Raw genomic sequence first — 20,004 nt, forward strand, 5'->3', positions numbered from 1 at the left:
TTGGGTGTCCAGCTGGAAGCATCCCCTGGTGCTCCCATCCAGCTGTGCCCCCCCGCCCACCTATCCCCATCCAGCTGTGCCCCGGCTGTCTGCACCTCCCACTTGTTGCATCCAGATGTGCCCCCTCATTTACATATTCATCGCTGTTTGCCCCCCACCACCCAGTGCCCCACATCTGCCCCCCCATCACCCGCTATGCCCCCCCCCCTTGTTAATACTCTCTCTCACTCCAGGGGTTGCCAGGTCCGACTGGTGAGAAGGGTGAAACAGGTGACGTGGGCCCCATGGTAAGTGACCTTGCCCCCCCACCCTGGCCCCGTGTCACTCTGGGGGGGGTAGCCCAGGAACATTCTCACTCTGTGCTTTCTCCCCTGTCCCTCCCAGGGCCCACCTGGCCCCCCAGGTCCCCGTGGTCCAGCTGGACCCTCTGGAGCTGATGTAAGTGACTCTGCTTTCCCCCCATTGCCGCCCTGCCCTTCCCCATGTGGGATGCTGGGGTGACCAGCTCTGCTTTCTCACCCCCCCACCCCATAGGGACCCCAGGGACCCCCCGGAGGTGTTGGGAACCTGGGACCTCCTGGTGAGAAGGTACGTCCTTGGACATCGGGGCTCACTACCTGGGGGGGGGACTGGGACGGGGATAGGAGCCGCACTATTGGGGTGCAGAGGTGGGGTGAGGCCATGGTTCTGTGGGACAAGGGACTGATCCCAGAGCAGGCACAGGGTGGCACTGGGGGGGGGCTTGACTTCTCTCTATTCTTGTTGCAGGGGGACCCCGGTGAATCGGGAGCCCCGGGAATCCAAGGGGAGCCAGGAGTCAAGGTGAGTGACAGCAGAGACATCCCCCAATCTGTCCCCGTCCCCCAGCTGCTCCTGCCAGCTGCTGACCCCATCTTGCACTGCAGGGCCTGCGAGGAGAGCGAGGGGAGAAGGGAGAAGCTGGAGCTGCTGGTGCTGCAGGACCGCCTGGAGGGAAAGGGCCCCCTGGCGATGACGGGCCCAAGGGCAACCCCGTGAGTGTTGTGTGAGCCCCCGGGATACGAGGGACATGGGGAGGGAGGTTTGCTCTGGGAAGGCATTGGGACCCCTTGGGGTGGAGGTCTGGGGTCCCCTCAGGCTAGCAGCTCTCTCTGTTTCAGGGTCCCGTTGGCTTTCCAGGTGACCCCGGACCCCCAGGTGAAATGGGTCCTAGGGTGAGTGTCATATCCCACCCCTTCTGGGCTTCTCCCACCACTGGAGAGGGCTTCCCTGGGAATGGGGTTGGGATTCAGAGGTGGGGGGTGTGCGTGGGGTCTCCTGCTGACTCCAGGTTTTCTCTTCCCGACAGGGCCAGGATGGTGCCAAGGGCGAGCGTGGGGAGGACGGAGAGCCTGGAGAGCCGGTGAGTGCCCCATTCCGGTGTGTCACCCTCCCGCCATTGCCCTGGGCAGGCGGGGACATGTCAACCAGAACCCCCTACGAGGTTTGGGACCGGATTGACCCCACTGCTTTGGGAACACTGAGGTGTGGGGAGCCCAGCCTGTCCTCCCTTCCGCAGCCATTGGATCTGGTCTCCCTGGTCCTGGGATCCTCCCATCCCTCTGGGTGCTCCTCACGTGGCATGGGATCCTCCTCCTTGCCTTCCTCTCCGTCCTGTTTCTGGGACGAGGCCAGCTCACTCGACTGCTTTCTCTTCTCCTTCTGTAGGGCTCACCGGGTCCGACAGGCGAGAATGGTCCTCCTGGTCCCCTGGGAAAGAGGGTAAGCGCTGGGTAAGCCCAGCTCTGCCTGCGACACATCTCGTGCCACCCGCCTGGATGTCCCTGTCCCTCACCGCCCTGTTTCTCTTCTCCGCAGGGCCCAGCCGGCTCCCCCGGCCCTGAAGGGCGTCAGGGTGAGAAGGGCGCAAAGGTGAGTGATTTGATGGACCCCCCCACACTGGGGTCCAGCGATGCCCCGTGAGGAGACCCCAGCGGCGCTGCTGAGCTCCATGCACCAGCATACGGGATCGGCCCCATCCGGCTCCTCTGTCCCCACAGGGAGAACCGGGTGCAGTGGGTGCTCCTGGCAAGACGGGTCCCGTGGGTCCCCAGGGCCTTGCTGGGAAGCAGGGCCCCGATGGCCTCAGAGGTCTGCCTGGCTCAGTGGTAAGTGCTGACATCCCGGTGACAGGGCACCAGGGTCCCGTGCTTGGGGTGAAAGCGCAGTGGGGTCTGCTGGCACGGGGCAGAAGAGGGGCAAGGGTCTGACCATCTCCCTGGGAGGGGGCTGGTACCTGTCACCGTGCCCGCAGTTCACGGGGGGCTGCCCGGGGTGCGTGCCGCCACTGGCAGCACCAACTCTGGACCTGGGAGGCTCACTTTGTCCTCTCGCCTGCGCAGGGAGAACAAGGCAAACCAGGGACCACAGGCCAGGCTGGACCCCCAGGACCAGTGGTGAGTGTGGTCCCCTCTCCCCTGCTGTGGCACCCCAAGGAGGGGGTCCCCCACTTTATGCTCCCCACATCTCCTGTGTACCTCTGCAGGGTCCCCCGGGTCTCCCCGGCCTCAAAGGTGACACCGGTGCTAAAGGAGAGAAGGTGAGTGAGGTGCAGCAAGCGACCCGTGCTCTGGGCCACCAACACAAGTCGGGGACTGTGGCACCCCGGTGTGGGGCATGCCCCACACTTGGGGGCCAAGACCCTAAAACTCGCTGGGCAGCCAGCACTGGGCAGGCTGGTTCCTATGTGTCCCCTGAGTGCTGTGCCCCACCTGGAAACCCACCAAATCCCTGTTTGAGGCTGCATGCTGATCTCCTCTTGTCTCTCCCCAGGGCCACCCTGGTCTCATCGGCCTGATTGGACCCCCAGGGGAGCAGGGGGAGAAGGGAGACCGAGGTCTCCCTGGCCCCCAGGGCTCCACAGGGCAGAAAGGAGAAACTGTGAGTGCGGGGGCCTGCAAAATGGGGGAGCCTGGGGGGGATGAGGACAGGGTTGTGGTCTGGAGGGGTCCACACAGGTGGGGATTGTAAAAGCAGGGGGCAGGGGACAACCTGGGGGGGGTCTGGGAGTGGGGAGTCCTGCAGGGTGCTGGGGGAGGTGGGAATGGGGCTGTCGCAGTTTCCTCACGCCAGTTTCTGCTCTTCTCCTGTCATGTAGGGGATCCCTGGTGCTACTGGACCCATCGGCCCCGCTGGCCCCCCTGGACTTCCTGTGAGTGCCCCCCACGTGCTGCCCATCCCACATCCCTCCCTCTCCAAGCCCTGATGCTCGCTCCCCCTCACTCGTTCTTGCACCTGGGCTTCCAGTTTCCCTCCCTGTGTTTGTGGGGGGCTGCTGTCTCCCCACCCCACCATGCCAGCTCCGGTCACTTACAGACCTGGTCTTGCTTTGCAGGGCCCAGCTGGTCCCAAAGGTGCCAAGGGAGCCATGGTAAGTGCCGAGCCGGTGCCCCCACCCTGCCACCACCTTCAGTCCTTCCCAAGGCTGATATCCATGAGTGTCTGTTTTCTCTAGGGCCAAGCAGGACCCAAAGGTGAACGTGGACCCCCAGGACCCCCTGGACACCCGGTGAGTGGCTCAAGCGTTGGCACCAGGGAAGGGATGACACGGGGGGGATGTAGGTAGGTAAAATGACACCCAGGAATGGATGTGGAGGGATGTCTCCTATCTCAGAGCCTGAGCACGGCGTGGTTGGGGCCCTGGGGAGTGGGGGCTTCACAGCCCCCTGTGCTTGGGTGCTGACAATGCTGTGCCTGCCACAGGGCCCCCCTGGGGAGGTGATCCAGCCCCTGCCGATCCAGCTGCCCAAGAAGAGCAAGCGCTCCATAGACGCCAGCAAGCTGGTGGATGAGGAGGAGGGCGAGGATGGAGAGAGAGCGGCTGCTGACCAGGCGGCTCGCGATTACGCCGACGGCATGGAGGAGATCTTCGGCTCCCTCAACTCCCTCAAGCAGGAGATCGAGGGGCTGCGGCGCCCGATGGGCACCCGGGACAACCCTGCCCGCACCTGCCAGGACCTGCAGCTCAGCCACCCAGGCCTGCCTGACGGTGAGCTGTGCCGGTGGCAGGGGGAGAAGGATGGCAGTTAGGGCAGCAGCACCGCCCCGTGTGCTGACCCCTCTCCTCCCTGCGCAGGTGAGTACTGGATTGACCCCAACCAGGGCTGCGCTCGAGACTCTTTCAAGGTTTACTGCAACTTCACAGCAGGAGGGGAGACCTGCGTCTTTCCCAGCAAAGATGTACAGGAGGTGAGCAAAGCCAGGGGCAGCTTGGCACGTGGGGTCCCAGCAGTCTTGGGAGGCAGGGTAGGGGGGATCAGCCATGAGAAGAGGACGGCATGGGGTGCTCCCCACTTCACTCATGGCTGCCTTTCCTCTTCCAGGTGAAGATGTCGGCGTGGGAAGAGGAGGTGCCCCAGCGGTGGTTCAGTCAGTTCCAGGAGGGCAGCAGGGTAAGGACATAGCTCGCAGGGGTGGGCTGAGCCCCCTGTGGCACTGATGGGTGAGGCCCCAAGGATGCGTTCCCTGCAGGTAGTCTCCCTCCTCTTCCAGGAAGGATGTGGTCTGAGAATGCCGGCCCGTGTGTCAGTCCCGCATGGCCCCTGGCAAGCCCCCCTGTCTTTCCCAGGCGCCCTGCTCACGCTCTGACTTACAGTTTTGTTGCCCTCTCCTGTAACACTCTTAGCGTGTCCCCAGCCACTTACCTCGGTGCTGTCTCAGGAGTGGCTGGATGCCTCTCTTCCTCTCCGTTTCTAAGGAGAAAGAGAAGTGTCTCCCATGTGACCTTGAAGCTGTCAGCCTTTCTGAACATCTTCCCTTCCCCAGCTGTCTCATCCAGGGTGGTCTAGATCCCAGCAGACCCCGCTTTTCACATGCCTCTGGTCATCAGCCCCCATTAACTCATGTTCTGGTCCTGCAGTTCTCCTACATGGACTCGGAGAGCCAGCCCCTTGGCGTGGTGCAGCTGACCTTCCTACGGCTCCTCAGCGTCTCTGCCCGCCAGAACTTCACCTTCCACTGCCACCGCTCGGTGGCCTGGCACAGCACCATCTCCAGGGACCACCAGCATGCCCTCCGTTTCCTGGCTGCCAACGAGGAGGAGATCAGCTATGACACCAGCCCCTACATCAAAGCTGTGATGGACGGCTGCTCGGTGAGTGCGGCAGGGGAGCAGGCAGAGGTGGACGGTGGGGACAGGGATGTCAGTGGATGCAAGACACGTGGGGTCTGGAGGAGACACGGGGAGAGAAAGTTGAAGAAAAAGGGATGGGTGAAGGCACAAATGGGTAACAAGGAGAGAGGAAGCACTAGAAGACACTAAGATGGAGGGATGGAAGAACTGAGAGAAGGTAGGATCTCTCCCTTGGGGCGTGCCATGAGTGTAAGTAGGGTGCCCTGGTGAGACATGATCCAGTGAAATGCCAGGGTCCACGGAGAAGGGGTGGCTGGACAAGAGACACTCCAGGGTTGGGCCTGGGTAATGCTGGAGTAGCAGAGGCCGCTGGAGAAAAGAGAAGGGTTCGTCCTGTGTGAGCCTGTCCCAGACTGGTGCTCCTGGTGCCCCCCAGCCCCTGACCCACCCGCCTGCCTCCCCTCCCCTCAGGCACGAAAGGGCTCCAGCCGGACGGTGCTAGAGGTGAGCACACCCCGCCTGGAGCAGCTCCCGCTGCTGGATGTACGCGTCATGGACTTCGGCGAGCCCGGCCAGAGGTTCGGGTTCGAGGTGGGCCCAGTCTGTTTCCTCGGCTAGGACCAAACCGTCACCCTCCCTGCCACACCCTGGCCTCCAGTGGGGCAAACCTTGCATCCTTGCATCCCCCCACCGCCTCCGAGCAGCGAAGCAGCAGGACCCGCCTCACCCTCGCATCGTGTCACCCACCTGCTGCTGCGAGGAGCCGAGGTGCCAAGCCTGCCCACAAGCACCGAGACCGACACGCCGCTGCTGCCACTCCCATGGGGGCCAGGGTCTGGAGAGATGCCAAAGAGACTTTAACGCTTAGAATAAATCTATATTTTAATATGTAGAGAGACAGAGAGGAAAATTTTTAACAGATCCACTGGCTACCTCCCTTGGCGCCCAGCAGTGCTCCCTTCCTCCCCGTATCTTCCTCTGAATCCCACTGCTCTTTCCCAGCATTCCCAGGGCTTATTTTCCATGCTCCCCCACAGGCCCCACCACCCCAGGGGGAACCCCTCGAGGAGCACACCCATCAAGCAGAGGGAACAGTACTCAAGTTTGCTCTCTGCCTGGAGAGCCGGAGGGTTTTAAAGCCTAACGTGGCGAGCAAGCCTGGGATGACGCTGGCAGGCTGGTCAAGCACTGCTAGCACGTGTTTGGGATTAGCACCAAGAGAGCTCTCGTACCTCTCTGCGTGTGTGGATTCGCACCACGGCAACCCTCGTGCTCCAAAGCCGGTCTCTTGGGGTCAGATGGGAATGGACCCAGGGACACATCTGTTCCCAGGAGCGTCACCCTCTTTGTATGCAACCCCACAGCAACAGTCACTATCCACTCCTGACAATGCACCGACCTACCTGGGCTCTGCAGTCTGGCCCAGCCTGACACATATAGTTGGAGTGGTCACTTGACTTTGCTACTCTGCTAATCAAGGCTAATTAATTTGAAAAAAGCTTGCCTCTCCCATCAAGGTGCTACTTCTCTTCCCCGCTGCACCCGTTAGCTCAAAAGGGTTCCAGTCCCTGTCCTCAGTCCTACCTCCAGTCATTGCAAATCACCCCTCTTACAAAGGGTGTGTTTAAAAAGCCTCCGACAAAGCCTATCCCTAGCCCGTGGAAGGAAGTAAGGAAGAAGAACGTTGTGTTTTTACTGTGTTTTTTATTTTTTAAATTAATTATATTATTTAAAGGAGTGGATACAACCATCAATACTGGTCCCTGCGGCATAATTTTGGATTTCCCCAAAAAAACAAGAAGTGAATTTCTGCATGGAGATTAACCCAGCCCAGTGCTTGGGGGAGGAGGGAGGGGAGGAAAAAATAATAAAAAAAAAAGGTAAAAAATTATTTTCTTGGTGCCGTCCGATAAAAAGAAATTTAAAGGGGTACCAGTCTTTGCTTTTTACTTTTCTTAAAAAGCAGAGGTGTGCCCCCTGGTGCTGAGCCGGCGGCCTGTATAATGTTTTGTAAGTAATTTTTTAAGTTGTATTGTAATATATCATCTATAATTTTGCTGCTTTTTGGGGGTCAGTTATTTTTTTGTTTGTTTCCTTTCTCTTGTTTTCCCCTAGCTTACCTATGTGATTTCCTCCTTCATGAAATTCCTCCATATAGAGATGAGTTCCCATCCTGGGGAGAAAGTGGGGAATAAACACACATGGACGTAAATCCACCGCTAGTAAACACACCTGCAAATAGGCTGCTCGGTCCAGAAGGAGCTGCAGAACATCCGGGCCACAAAATGCTTCTCAACAGCTCCTAACAGAAGTCTTACAAGCTAAAAAGAAAAGCCATAACAAAAAAACCCAAAACAAACAAACAAAAAAAGCTTTGTGGAAAACACAGGAGTCTCTCAGTCCCCTGGAACTGCAGCTCTGTGGGGATTTCAGCTCAAGCAGGAGCTGTCTGAAATGGAGGCTCTTGGTCTTCGTGCACAGGGATGGGATCTGAGGGGATCCCTTGGTGGTAGGCCAGGTAACCCCACACCCAAGGGGAAGAAGGGGAACAAGGTGGTGCAAACCCTCTGGAGGGTAAGCAGCCTTCTGGTCTGGGTTTGCTAAGGTGACTGGGGTGTTTTCTCCAGTTGACAAACACTGCTGTGACTGAATGCTGCTTTAATACCAAACAAGTTTCTGGCAGCCCCATGGGATGGCTGGGAACCTGGCTCTTGCCAGAGAGATACACCCATAACCCTCTTGTGCTCACCTTTTCCCCCTCCTCATGCCGGCGCCTCCTGTTCTTCTCGGCTCTTGTCCGTGGATCTGCCCGTGCTTGGTCGTGGCTGGCTACCACAGAGCCTTTCCCACCTGCCACACCCCACATCCCTCCCAAATCCATGTCTCCCTCCTGGCTCCAGTTTACCCTGACAGGCCCTACTCCCACCATGCCCAAAACCACCGGTCACCATCACCAAACCACCACCCAATGCCAACTGCTCTCCTTCCCCCCTCAGACCCTCTAATGCTTTCCGCTTCTTGTCAGAGACCCGTTACCCCGCTCACATAACTTTGATGCCAGCCTCTGCCCTCCACTTTCCCTCGTTTGGCAGTATGGACATTCCACTGGCACGGAGCCTGCACCATCATCTGTTATGGGGAGGAACATGGGGTGGGAGGCAGCCAAAGGCAGGGAAGCAGCAGCAGCACGAGGGGGGGAAAGGGCAGGAAGCAGCAGAGGCACAAGGGGGCAAGAAGAAGCAGCAGAGTGAGGGGGGAGAAAAGGGCGGGAAGTGGCAGCAACATGAGGGGAGGAAAGGGCGGGAAGTGCCAGCAGCATGAATGGGAGAAAAGAGTGGGAAGTGGCAGCCCCACGAGGGGAGAAAAGGGCAGGAAGTGAGAGTGGCTGAGGGGTGAGAAAAGGGCGGGAAGTGGCAGCAGCCTGAGGGGTGAGAAAAGGGCAGGAAGCGGCAGCAACATGAGGGGAGAAAAGAGCGGGAAGTGGCAGCAGCGTGAGGAGGGAAAAAGGGCGGGAAGCGGCAGCAGCCTGAGGGGATAAAAGGGCAGGAAGCAGCAGCAGCCTGGGGGTAAGAAAAAGGTGGGAAGCAGTAGGAATGTGAGGGGACAAAAGAAGCGGGAAACGGAAGCACCCGAGGGGTGAGAAAAGGGTGGGAAGCGGCAGCAACATGAGGGGAGAAAAGAGCGGGAAGTGGCAGCAGTGTGAGGGGGGGGAAAAGGGCAGGAAGTGGCAGCAGCGTGAGGAGGGAAAAAGGGCGGGAAGCGGCAGCCACGTGAGGGGGGAGAAAAGGGTGAAAAGCGGCAGCAGCCTGAGGGGTGAGAAAAGGGCGGGAAGCGGCAGCCCCATGTTGAGGGAGAAAAGAGCGGGAAGCGGCAGCTCTGTGAGGGACAATGTCGGTAACGGTCGCTGGGGGGCGCCGGGCCGGTCCCAGCCGCCGCCCGGGCCGCTCCCTTTCCCCGGCGGGCAGCGGCGCTCGGGGCTGCCGTTAGAGCGAGGGCACCGCCGGCCGAGGTGAGGCGAGTCGTACGCCCAGCCACGGCGTCCCCTTCCCCCTGAGGGGGAGACTGAGGCGGGGAAGCCGCTGGTGCTCTGTCCACGAGGAGCAGGCGGGCTTCTGTGGTAACAATGTCCCCCCAAAACACGCTTTTAGGGTGGAACGACCGTTTGCGCAGCTGTGAAGCCCGCCAAGGCGGGGCTGGCCACAGTCAAAGCACTCTTTGTGCAGGCAAGCGCCCGGCAGGCAGGGTTTGAGGGCGGGCAGCTGGGTTGGCAGAGCGTGATGGTCGTAGCCGCTGCTGGAGGTTGCGCTGTGGCTGTGCGAGAGGACGTGGTGACAAAGGCAGGGCTGTTTGGGTTAGGGCAGGGACGCTTTGCCTTGCTGGTGGAAGGGGCACAGAAGGAGGACTGGCATCTCGCTCATCTTGTAGCAATGGGACAAGGGTTAATGGTTTTAAACTTAAAGAGGGGAGATTCCCAACTAGATCTAAGGAAGAAATTTTTTACACTGAGGGTGGTGAGACACTGGCAGAGGTTGCCCAGAGAGGTGGTAGATGCCCCATCCCTGGAAACATTCAAGGTCAGGCTGGATGGGGGGGCTCTGAGCAACCTGATCTAGTTGAAGATGTCCCTGCTCATGGCAGCAGGGTTGGACTAGATGACATTTAAAGGTCCTTTCCAACCCTAAACCATTTTATGATTCTGTGATCTTCCCTGAGGTGCTGTGTCCCAAACGCCATTACAGGCGCTTAAAAACTGAGCAGGGAAGATAACACTTGGCCAAGCCAGTGTTCAGGCATTGTGAAAAACACTGAGCCAAGGAGACAGCGCTGTCCATCTGGGTGTCACCTGACTGCTCTGTCTCTCGCAGAGGCACCATCGTTTACCACCAGCCGTCTGCCTTTCAGCAGGCAAGAAGCGAGTTGCTGGCTGGTGTTGCATAGGCAGGGAGATGCTGAATGTGGCTGCTGTTGGAGGGATCTCTCGGCATCTCTGGTGCATGTAATAACGAAAAGCTCTTCCACTGCGGCAGGTGTGGTCTCAAGGCAAAAAGAGAGCATTTGCCTTCCTGCGTCCCTCGACGGGCAGCTCAGCGAGGCAAGTGGGGGTCTCCGTGTTGAAGCTTAGAAAGTGCTGGCCCAGGAGGGACCTGACACATGAAAACCCTAAGTGAGGAGGAGCAAAACCTTGCATGCAAGGGACAGGCTGGACCAGAGGGTGGCGGCGTGGCAGGGAGGTGGCCTTGGTTCCAGTGGGTCTGGGTGGAAATGAGTTTTCAGGGAGCTTTCAAGAGCCACATGTTACCGTCAGGTTCCCTCGAAATGAAGGGAGCTCTGCTAGGCACTGTGACAGAGGATAGATTTGTAATGAAGCCACCAGGACCCTGTAACTCCTGTTGTGCTGCCTTGCCTGTGCTCGCCACGCACCGATTTGCCAGAGACTGCTCCAGCACTATGCGTTGGAGCGGACTTGGGCCTGTTCTTGGGTGGGAGTGGTACTGCCCTGGGCAAGGCCTGGAGAGGGAGAAGGTGCTTGGAGCTGCTCTGTGCCCCTTGCAGTCAGGGCAAAGTGCTGCTGAGTCCAAAGGGCCTGGACTGGTCCTGGTGCTGCCAGGGCTGCTGCGCTGCCACCCCACCCCACTTCCCAGCATCGTGTTCCTGCCCACGGCACTGTGGTGTCAGTGGGATGGGGTGGGCTTTGGGGGGGTCCCAGGGCCAGGACCCCTGAAAGGTGCTTCCCCTTTGTGGGGTAAATCTGCTGCTTGCAGCTCTCCTGTGCAGTGGTCTATGGGACTGGGGACAGCTCCCAGCTCAGCATCGTGCTTGTCCTGCTCTGTTCCAGGGTGGGAGTCCAGACCCAGCACTGGGGCATAGGGTGGCTCAAGGGTGGGGGGAGACGTCTCTTCTCTTTCCCACCCCACACTCGTGTGCCATCACCCTCCTGCTTCCTGCAGTTGCAGCTATTCTGACAGTAGTAAGAGGCTGTTTGAGCCTTTGGGGAGATTTTAGTCTCTCTCCCACTCCAGAGCGTTGGCGGCATTATACCATCCCTGGTGGGGGTGTCATTCTAGTGCAGTGCTGCCTGCTGGGAAGCCGTTCTCTGGGGGAATATGCAGGGAGGGTGAGGGCACTGTCCTGCTCGCTCAGCTCTGCCAGTTTCTGGGCTCTGGTCTTCCCTCACAACTTTTCCCCTGGTAACTGGTGACATGGCAGCCCTGGGGGCGGAGGCAACCTTCCCTTGGAAATCCCCTGGCACCATTCGGACCCATTTCCCCCTTCCCATGACACCCCTGAGCTCTCAAGAAGGCAGAGGGGAGCCCTGGCATGGGGCTGGGGGTGGGGAGGTTGTGTGACCCAAACACAGACTACCTTAACTGTGGGGGCTGCGTGTCAGCAGCACAAGGGATGGAAGCACCAGGTCCCGCCTGGCTGCTAACAGCGTCGTGAGGCTCCTGTTCAGACAGCTCCAGCACAGCCAGAGGGGATGGTTGGAGTTGGCAAAAGTCTCGAGGGAGTTGACTCCCCACAGGGCGCTGCCCGATGAAAGTGGATACCCCTGTGTGCAAGCAGGTGCTGTGGCCGCTCGGCTTGGTGCATCAGTGATCCCTTCCTGGCCTCAGACCCCTGACGCTGCGGGGCTTGGCATCCTTGGGGTGAGGTGAGAGCTGCCTGGCCGCCCAGCAGAGGCTCCGTTTGTCCGTCCTGCCTGCTTGCCCCCGCTGCCCCCCCTCCCCCCCGAGAGACAGGGGGTTTCCACCAAAGCCACTGTCCCCGCCATGGGGCACGCCAGCATTTCGGGGAAAGGGCCCTGCCTGCTCTCCTTGCCCTCCAGTAACCCCCAGCCCAACCAGTCAGCAAGCAGCACTTGGCTGCATCATCAGTCTCCGGCAGACTCCAGACAACTGAGGTCTTGGTCCCAGTGTGTGGGGTCAGCAGCATCTGCTGCGGGGACCTGCCTGCTCCGGGCAGGTGAGCCCTTGGCCCGGCCTTGCTGGGTCAGGGCACCTGGGTTCCTCTGGGAGCTGGCAGGGTGGGAGCTGGGGCTCATCCAGGAGCCCCCCCCGGCAGCTCTTGCACTGGCTCCAGCCCCCGCACATACCCAAACCCGGCAGCAACGAGCAGCAGCTGTTTTGGGATCCATCTGTCAGGATGTGCCGCCTTTGGGCTCCGGGTCTGCGTGGCCAAGGCAGGAGCCTCTGGACACCTCTGGCAAGCCCTGCGCCGCCAGCACTACCTGCAACCCGTGCAGGACTGTATCCTCTTTCCAAACTGATTCCCTTTCTCCCTCCCTGCTGGCATCTCATGTCAGGACCACGAATGTCCTCCTGAGGTTGAGGGTGCTTGTTGTGCCTTTGCCAGAGGGGAGGACAAGCCTCACGTCCCCAGCAGCAGCTGACCTCCTCTGCTCTGGCCGTGTCCCCAAGGTGTGCCGGTGCTCCCCAGGGCTGAGCCCCCTCAGCATGTGGGTCGCAGGGAGATGCATCCACTGTGGGGGCCAGCCCCAGATCTGCCCTGGAGGGACAGCGGCTCCTGTTTGATCACCACCATGTGATGCTGGGGGTGGGGGCTTGGCTGTTGCTGCTATTTATATTTTTTGTCCTAGAAATGGTTATCTCCAGGTAGATTTTATTCAGGCCCCAGAGCAGTAGGTCTGCTTGCCACCACGCCTCACACTGGACTGACCTGCAGCTGTGCCCTCTTCCAGTGCTTCCCACCGGGGGCTCAGAGTGACGCCTCTAGTATCCCCACGCGACCCCAGCATGCCACCCATGTGCGAGGTAGCCAGGTTTCACATCCTCCCCGCCGCACGTCATCCACTTTCTGTTCCAGCCGCATCTTCCTCTTCCGCTCCCAGCAAGGAGGGAAGTGGGCCCTGAGCCACTGTGCTGCCTTGTCTACATCCCAGGACGGATTTGCTCCTTGTCTGGGGGTTTCCTCAGTGCCTGCTTCTCCTCTGCAGCCCCACGGCAATGGCGGTTTTGCCAATTTGTGCCTCTGTCTCAATCCTTGAGCGTGAGGCTCACACACGTGGGGCTCAGCATGTCCCTGCCCTGTGGGCTCAGACCCAGTCATGGGCATAACCTGGAGCTCCAGCACCAAAGGCCTCCAGCCCAGCCTCTGCACGGACGCTGTGCTGGGCCCCACGGAGCCTGCAGGGCACCCCACCACCCCCACCCCACATGCACAAGCCTCGTGTGTAGCCTCCATGCGCCCGGGCGGTGATGGGGAAGGAAAGGGGAACCAGGACAGGCATTGTCACAGACTTCCCGAGCAGGGCTGCGGTGTCACCAGTTACCAGGCAAAGCTGCTGCTGGGAGAACTCGTCTGGCTGAGGGCAAGATCCAGCTTTGCTCCCCTTCTCCCCCAACTAATGGCTCTTGGGTGTGGCTGCAGTGTTCCCCTCCACTGCCCTGAGTACACGCGTGTGTGCGTGTGTGTGTGCATGACAGGGAACAATGCCTGTGGGAACAGGGCTGTCAGATGAACTGGTCTCATCACCTATAGTTTGCCTGTTCACCCTCTGTATCATCCTAGCCCTGCAAGGGGGTCAGCCACATGCCCTCGCACCCATGGGGTGAACGCTGGCGGTGCGGAGCCCAGCCATCCCATGCAGCTTCCCTGGGTGCTGGTGGATCCAGCGAAGACTCCCCTGCTCAGGGTCTCGGCCCTGACTGGCGTTGGGTCTGCCCACACCCAGTTCACCAGAGAGCCACATGCCCCAGGGATGCTGCTGATGTCTGTGGTACAGTAGGATGGGTTGGGCTGTCCCAGAGCCCCTTTCTGGCCTTGCCATGAGCATGGTTATCTGCCAATGGGCTTTATGGTCACCCCAGGAGCCACAAATGGGTGCCTGCCCCATGGGACTGCTCTTTAGAGGTGCTAAGATCCCACCTACATCGGCTGGGAGAACCCAGGAGTCCTGAGGTCACCCTACCCCTTCCCTCTGCCCAAAAGCTGGAGCTAGATCCCTGGAGCTCTGCCCAACGCCCACAACCCACCGCCCCATAAATCACCCAGACATCGAGGGGGCTTCAAGAGCTGCAGTCACCCCCTAGCACATGCAGAGAATGGACTCACAGTGAGGGTTGCATGGCAGGATGAGCCCCAATCCACTTTATTGTGGTGACAAAGCAGCACAGCAGGAGTGGAGAGTCCAGGACGGTGTGCCAAGGGGGAGCTTTGGGGTAGGGCACACCTCCCCTCCCTTCAGGGGTCTGCAGGGGAGACCCCGCATCTGGGCTGGGAGGAGATGCCACGTCCCCAGCTGGAGATGGCCGTGGGGCCAGGGGCTGTGGGCAGGGCAGCCCCAGCACGGCAGGGGTGTGGGCTGGGTACCGGGACCACTGTAGGCTCCCAGGCTCTGCAGCAGTTTCCCCTGGCAGTGCGTGTGCTGAAGCAGCCCCAGGTGCCACCTGAGATCGCCCCAGCCATTGGAAGCAGCCCAGTCCCTGTGGGAACTGGACTCTGCCAGGTCTGGCTCTGGAGACGTCTCCAGCATGTCAGCGAGTGGTGCGCAAATGGGGGGGGGTTGCTGATGAAGTGGAGCAGGCATATGGGTCACCAGGGTGAGCAGCTCCCACGAGGCTAAGGTGAAGGCCGACTGAGGGTGCAGAGGGTGCAGCTGGGGGGAGGCTGGGAGCCCTGGGCCCTGCCCCCTCACAAGACGCCCCGCTGGTTGCGGGCGCTGTTCATCTTCATGGCCTTGATGATGAGGATGGTGCCCGCGATGATGCCGACGATGCCCACGGCCAGGCCCAGGGCGCACACCAGGGTCTCGGTGCTCTCGGAGGCGGGGAGGGGCAGCTGGGGTTCTGCGGAGGGGGGAGGGTGGGTGAGGATGGGGCGCTGAGCCCCCCTCGCTGCCTGCAAGGGGAGGGGACCCAGGCATCCGGGCCCCAGCCCGGCCCCCCTCCTCACCCCAGTGCTTCAGGAGGGCGGTGGGCAGCCCCCAGTGCTCCACGCGGCAGTCGTAGTAGTCCCCCCGGGTGGGGATGAAGGGCAGGTAGGAGAACTTGCGGAAGCTGTGGTCCTCCCGGGGGTAGAAAACGGTCTCGAGGACGCCGTCCGTCACCACCTGCCCGTTCCTCAGCCACGTGATGGTGATGATGGATGGCCAGAACTTGTCCACGTAGCAGATCAGGATGTTGGGGTCCCCCAGCTCCACGGGGTCCTCGGAGAACACCGTCACCTCAGGTGGCACTGGCAGGGGATGGAGAAGGGGTTACTGCAGTCTCGGGTCAGCCAGGCTTTGCTGCCTCGGGCTGGGCTGGGGCCTCCTGCCCCACCGACCTGGCCCCCTTGTGCTCCTCCGCCCACCCAGGGAGACCCCGCAGCCCGGCTCAGGGCTGTGCCCGCGTCCCCACACGCTCCAGGGGAGCAGGGTGCCGTGCACCCCGCTGGCGGCTGGGCCGCAGGGTGTGGGAGCCACAGCCCTGGCAGCGTCCCCGGGGCTGAAGGCGCTGGCCGTGCTGCGGCCGGGTTGTTACCGATGGTGGCCTGCGAGCGGTTGGACCTTTGAATCATGATCTCCAGGTTCTGTTTTGCTACTGCCATGTTCTGCAGAGCTCCCTGCGCCTCGAAGGTGGCGAAGTTCCCGAACTCGGGCAGGCGCCAGATGGTCTCCGTCTTCTGCAGGTCCACGTGGAAGATCTCGTCCCCATCGAAATCAAACATGAACTCGCCGCCCTCCTGCTGCAGCGTCTCAGCCCGCTGGTAGAATTCGGCCTGGATCAACACGTTCCGCACTGGGAAGGGACAGGCATTAGGGTCAGTGCCCTTCCCGCTGCCGCAGGGCTCGCCCCGTCTCCCCGCGGGCTCCCCCTGGGGACACTGCGTGGGTGCAGGGAGGCCCTGATGGGGAGAAGGGCCCACCCGGAACCTCCCTCTCTCCCTTCCCGCAGGGGTCCCACAGGGCTGGGCAGGTGCTGACACCCGCCCCTCCCCAGGAAAGGGAGCGCTCGGACACCCGCTCTGCCCCCAGCCCCCAACTCCAGCACCTCCATGCCACCAGGAGGTTTCCCTTCCTCATCTCCTGGGGCCGGGGCCGGTGACAGGCTGTGGGACCACCGGCACCTGTCCCCAGAGGTGCTGCGGGATGGGGTGGTGGTCCCGGGGCCCCAAGGACTTGGGCACTGGCTGTCCTGCCCCACGCACGAACCCCGCCTGGGCCAGGCCACACGGGGCGCAGCCGCCACGAAGGGAGGAGACCCAGGAGCGGTGGGTGCTGCGGGGACCTGAGCCCCGAGCTGGGGCACTGGGGGAGCAGGAGGGCAAGGAGACCGGGGCCGGGGGAGGTCCAGGAACGAGCGTCCCGGCCCCCTCCACCGCTTCCTGCCCTGCCCTGCCTTCCTGGGGTGCACCTGGAGCCCATGTCCACCCAGGGGATGGGTGAGATGGAGGGACGGAGCTCCCCACGGCCAGGGCCCTGCCCCAAGCCTTACGCCAGCCCCCCACCGCCCGCCCCGTGGGTGCAGGGCACCCCACGCCCCACCTCTGCCCCCAGACCCACCACCCCAGCGCCCCGGTGCCCTCACGCACCTTTCACGGCCCCCGCGCCCTGCAGGGTCAGCACTGCCAGCAGCGCCAGCGGGACGCCCCGTCCTCCGGCCATCGCCTCTCCCGGCAGCGGGCAGCGAGAGCGGGACCGGACGAGGGGCAGGCGTTGCTCTTGGGCCGGGGAGCTGAGTGCCGGGGCCCCCGGGGCCGGGGGACAGGGCCCCCCCAGGTGCCCAGCCACTAGGAGGGAGCCCTGCCTCTGACTCGGCTGTTCCCAGGCAGAGCAGCAGCACCCAGCACCCTGCAGAGCAGACAGACGGACGGACGCTCCGGCAGGGCGCCGCAGGGGTGCACCGTTGAACTCGGGCCGCGCACGCCCCCGGACAGGGCTTTGGGGAGGGGGCAGGTGGCGGCCGCCGAGGCCGGGGAGCCCCAGTGCTGGCGGGGGCCGGCAGCCCCCTCCCCGGGGTCGCTGCCCCAGCGCGGACCAAGTGTCAGCGGGAGCCCTGCGGGGCCCGGCTCTGCCTGGTGACGGCTGATGCTGCCCAGCCTCGCTCCTCACTGGTCCTCGCTGGGACTCCCAGCCCCGGCACTGGGCAGGAGCGGGGCCGTACCCCAAAGCGGCAGAGTCCGGCTCTCCTGGGGGGTCCCAGCACCTTTCCAGCCTCTGCTGTGAGCAGCGATGGAGACCGGTCGTGTCCTGGGAGCTGGGGCCGTGCTGGTGGCGCTGGTGGTGCTGGGAGCCCAGCCGGGCGGTGGCCAGGAGACCTCAGGTGAGCTCAGAGCCGGGGCACGGGCGGGGTGTTGGTGGGGTTGGATCCCACACGTGTCCTGAGGGCAGGTACTGGGGGTCTGGGGCTGGGGGGCCGCCGGGGGCTGCCCCCACCGAATCCCTCGTCCTGTCGTCTGTCCTCCGCGGGCCCTGGGAGCAGCGGGCTCCAGGTGAGACCCGGTTCCCAAACGGTTTGGGGATGATGCTCCCCGCCCTCGCTGAACCCCGGGAAGCGCCTCTGGGCCCGGTTCTGCTCTGGCTCCCTCCTGCCCCTCCCTTCCCCTGGGCTCTGTCCCCTCCAGCTCTCCGCAGTCCCCAGGCGGAGAAACGGAGTCCTTGCGGGGTCAGGATCCCATCTCCAGTCCTAGCGCAGCTGTGTGGCTCTGGGGGAGGCTGGGAGGAGAATGGTGGTGGGGAGGGGGCCCCATGGTGCCTCCCTGCCCTCCCATGACCTGCCGCCCTGCACAAACAGGGTTTTTCCAGGAGATGACTAAGGCTGAGTGTCACTACCTCAACGGCAGAAAGCAGGTGAAGTTTCTGGTGAAGGACATCTACAACCGGGAGCAGAGGGCGCACTTTGACAGCGATGTGGGTCACTTTGTGGCCGACACCCTCCTGGGTGAGCCAGATGCCAAGTACTGGAACAGCCAGCCGGACATACTGGAGAGGCATCGGGCTGGGGTGGACACGTTCTGCCGACACAACTACGAGGTGTCGACCCCTTTCATCGTGGAGAGGAGAGGTGAGTGCGTGCCAGAACATTTCCCTGGGGGACGGGCCCAAGCCAAGTCCCTGAGCTCGCAGGCGGGGAGAGAGCGTGTCTGTGCCGTGCTTGAGCCTGGCCCCGGGCAAAGCCCCTGCGCCCTTCCACCAGGACGCGAGTCCCTCACCCCCTTGCTGGGCACGTCCTGCGTGGGACCGCTGGTCCGAGGGTGGGGGCCGGCACGCAGGGTGGCCCCTGGGCTCTGCCAGCCCCTTGCCAGCTCTCTCTCGCTCTCCCCCAGTTGAGCCCAAGGTGAGGGTCTCCCCCATGCAGTCGAGCTCCCTGCCCCAGACCAACAGGCTGGTTTGCTACGTGACGGGGTTTTACCCCGCGGAGATTGAGGTGAAGTGGTTCAAGAACGGGCAGGAGGAGACGGAGCACGTGGTGTCCACGGACATGATCCAGAACGGAGACTGGACCTACCAGGTGCTGGTGATGCTGGAAACCACCCCGCAGCGCGGGGACACCTACGTGTGCCAGGTGGAGCACGTCAGCCTGCAGCACCCCATCACCCAGCAGTGGGGTAAGGCCCTGCCCTGTCCGGCAGCCTGGTGGGGTGGGGGCCCAAGCCCCTGGTCCCGCTGGGGAGTGGGACGGGGGCCCCCCCAGCCCTGACGCCCTGCTCTCGTCCCCGCAGAGGTGCAGTCGGACGCCGCCAGGAGCAAGATGCTCACGGGGGTGGGGGGCTTCGTGCTGGGACTCATCTTCCTGGCGCTGGGGCTCTTCCTCTACATGCGCAAGAAGGTGAGAGCTGTCGGGAGAGTGGGTGGAGGGTCCCTGGGGTGTCTCCTGTGCACGGGGCGGAGGCTGCGGTTCTGCCCCTGCTCTGACGCTGACCTCGTCTCTCCGTGTTTCAGGGTGCCTCGTTCCCCAGGCTGCAGGTAATGTCTGCCCATCTCCCCTGACCCTGGTCCAGCCTTCCCTTGTGGGCTGGTCCCCACCTGCTCCCAATGGCAGCGTGTCCGTATGGAGCATGTCCCCTGATAGCGCCGGGGCAGAGCCCTGGGGACACGATAGTCCGGTGGTCACCCCCTCTTCTCTCCCCACAGAGCTCCTGAATGAACTCCTGCCCCTGCGGATCTGCTCTGCCGCTGTCCGTCCTCTGCCCCCCAGCGTCGCCTCTGCCTCACGCTGCCCCGTCCCAGAGGCCCCTGTCCCCGCACTGATCCCCGGGGTCACCCCCTCCCTCCCATCCCAGCCCAGCTTCGCTGTCGCAGCTCTGCAGCTCTGGGGTCCCCAGGGCCCTGTGACAGTGGTCCTCAGCTGCTCCGGCTCTACCTAATAAAACGTCCCAGTATCCTCTGGCCCTGGTTGTTCGGGGACAGTGGGGCAGGGGTGGGTCACTCCCTTCCCTGTGCCCACGAGTCCGTGACAGGGCTTTGAGTCCTCAGCGGGGACCAAACATGCTTGGGGCTGCCAACGGTGGGGGGACACTATGAGGGGGGGTCAACACCCCTTCCCCTGGGAGGTGGGGTGGGCAGGCGGCAGAGCCTGCCTCTAGGATGGATCAGGGCTGGGGACGGGGACGAGGGGTCATGAGTCCCCTCACCTGCTCTGGTGGGTGGCTCTGTGTCCCAGACCCCGCTGTGGGGGGGGGAGCAGGGCCCTGGGGTGGGGGGGGCCCCATTTGGTCATGGCTGCTCTGCCCACGGGGCACCGCCCTGCCCCCCAACACGGCACCCACCACGCCAGCCCCACAGCCCCCCCCGGCCGCCCTGTTCCCCACCACACTGTATCACCAGGACGAGTGGGGCACCGATGAACAGAATGAGTGGTGCCAGGCTGTCCCCAACCACCTTTACTGCTGCTCAGAAGCACCCCAGAGCCTGGGAAGGCAGAGCCCCGGTCAGTGGGGTGCCCATGGGGCACGGCAAGGGGGCAGCGGTGGGG

General features: G+C 62.5%; 3 protein-coding genes across 3 annotated transcripts in view; 2 read left to right on the forward strand and 1 right to left on the reverse strand.

Moving 5' to 3' along the window:
* Positions 1–5,707, forward strand: part of COL11A2 (collagen, type XI, alpha 2) — a 16,488-nt gene extending 10,781 nt beyond the window's left edge. The window contains exons 34-54 of the mRNA XM_010569922.1: positions 234–287; positions 385–438; positions 535–588; positions 769–822; positions 906–1,013; positions 1,140–1,193; positions 1,328–1,381; positions 1,687–1,740; positions 1,837–1,890; positions 2,019–2,126; positions 2,361–2,414; positions 2,504–2,557; positions 2,791–2,898; positions 3,116–3,169; positions 3,353–3,388; positions 3,473–3,526; positions 3,721–4,006; positions 4,094–4,206; positions 4,341–4,409; positions 4,877–5,110; positions 5,561–5,707. Of these exons, the coding sequence (XP_010568224.1) occupies positions 234–287; positions 385–438; positions 535–588; positions 769–822; positions 906–1,013; positions 1,140–1,193; positions 1,328–1,381; positions 1,687–1,740; positions 1,837–1,890; positions 2,019–2,126; positions 2,361–2,414; positions 2,504–2,557; positions 2,791–2,898; positions 3,116–3,169; positions 3,353–3,388; positions 3,473–3,526; positions 3,721–4,006; positions 4,094–4,206; positions 4,341–4,409; positions 4,877–5,110; positions 5,561–5,707 (1,857 nt within the window). The remainder of the gene's footprint in view (positions 1–233; positions 288–384; positions 439–534; positions 589–768; positions 823–905; positions 1,014–1,139; positions 1,194–1,327; positions 1,382–1,686; positions 1,741–1,836; positions 1,891–2,018; positions 2,127–2,360; positions 2,415–2,503; positions 2,558–2,790; positions 2,899–3,115; positions 3,170–3,352; positions 3,389–3,472; positions 3,527–3,720; positions 4,007–4,093; positions 4,207–4,340; positions 4,410–4,876; positions 5,111–5,560) is intronic.
* Positions 5,708–14,237: 8,530 nt separating this feature from the next.
* Positions 14,238–16,907, reverse strand: LOC104833318 (HLA class II histocompatibility antigen, DR alpha chain-like). The gene is made up of 4 exons (XM_010569905.1): positions 16,622–16,907; positions 15,571–15,828; positions 15,002–15,283; positions 14,238–14,895 (listed from the first exon to the last, which is right to left on the reverse strand). The coding sequence occupies exons 1-4, from the start codon at positions 16,692–16,694 to the stop codon at positions 14,741–14,743; spliced, it is 768 nt and encodes a 255-aa protein (XP_010568207.1). The 5' UTR covers positions 16,695–16,907; the 3' UTR covers positions 14,238–14,740.
* A 237-nt stretch (positions 16,908–17,144) lies between these two features.
* LOC104833319 (class II histocompatibility antigen, B-L beta chain-like) lies at positions 17,145–19,306 on the forward strand. The gene is made up of 6 exons (XM_010569906.1): positions 17,145–17,352; positions 17,824–18,093; positions 18,356–18,637; positions 18,752–18,858; positions 18,972–18,995; positions 19,164–19,306. Exons 1-6 carry the CDS (start codon positions 17,262–17,264, stop codon positions 19,170–19,172), a joined length of 783 nt encoding a protein of 260 aa, XP_010568208.1. The 5' UTR covers positions 17,145–17,261; the 3' UTR covers positions 19,173–19,306.
* The last annotated feature ends 698 nt before the right edge of the window (positions 19,307–20,004 follow it).

The sequence above is a fragment of the Haliaeetus leucocephalus genome, unplaced genomic scaffold (genome assembly GCF_000737465.1).
Source record: "Haliaeetus leucocephalus isolate CR32 unplaced genomic scaffold, Haliaeetus_leucocephalus-4.0 Scaffold282, whole genome shotgun sequence".
In the NCBI taxonomy this organism is placed as follows: Eukaryota; Metazoa; Chordata; class Aves; order Accipitriformes; family Accipitridae; genus Haliaeetus; species Haliaeetus leucocephalus.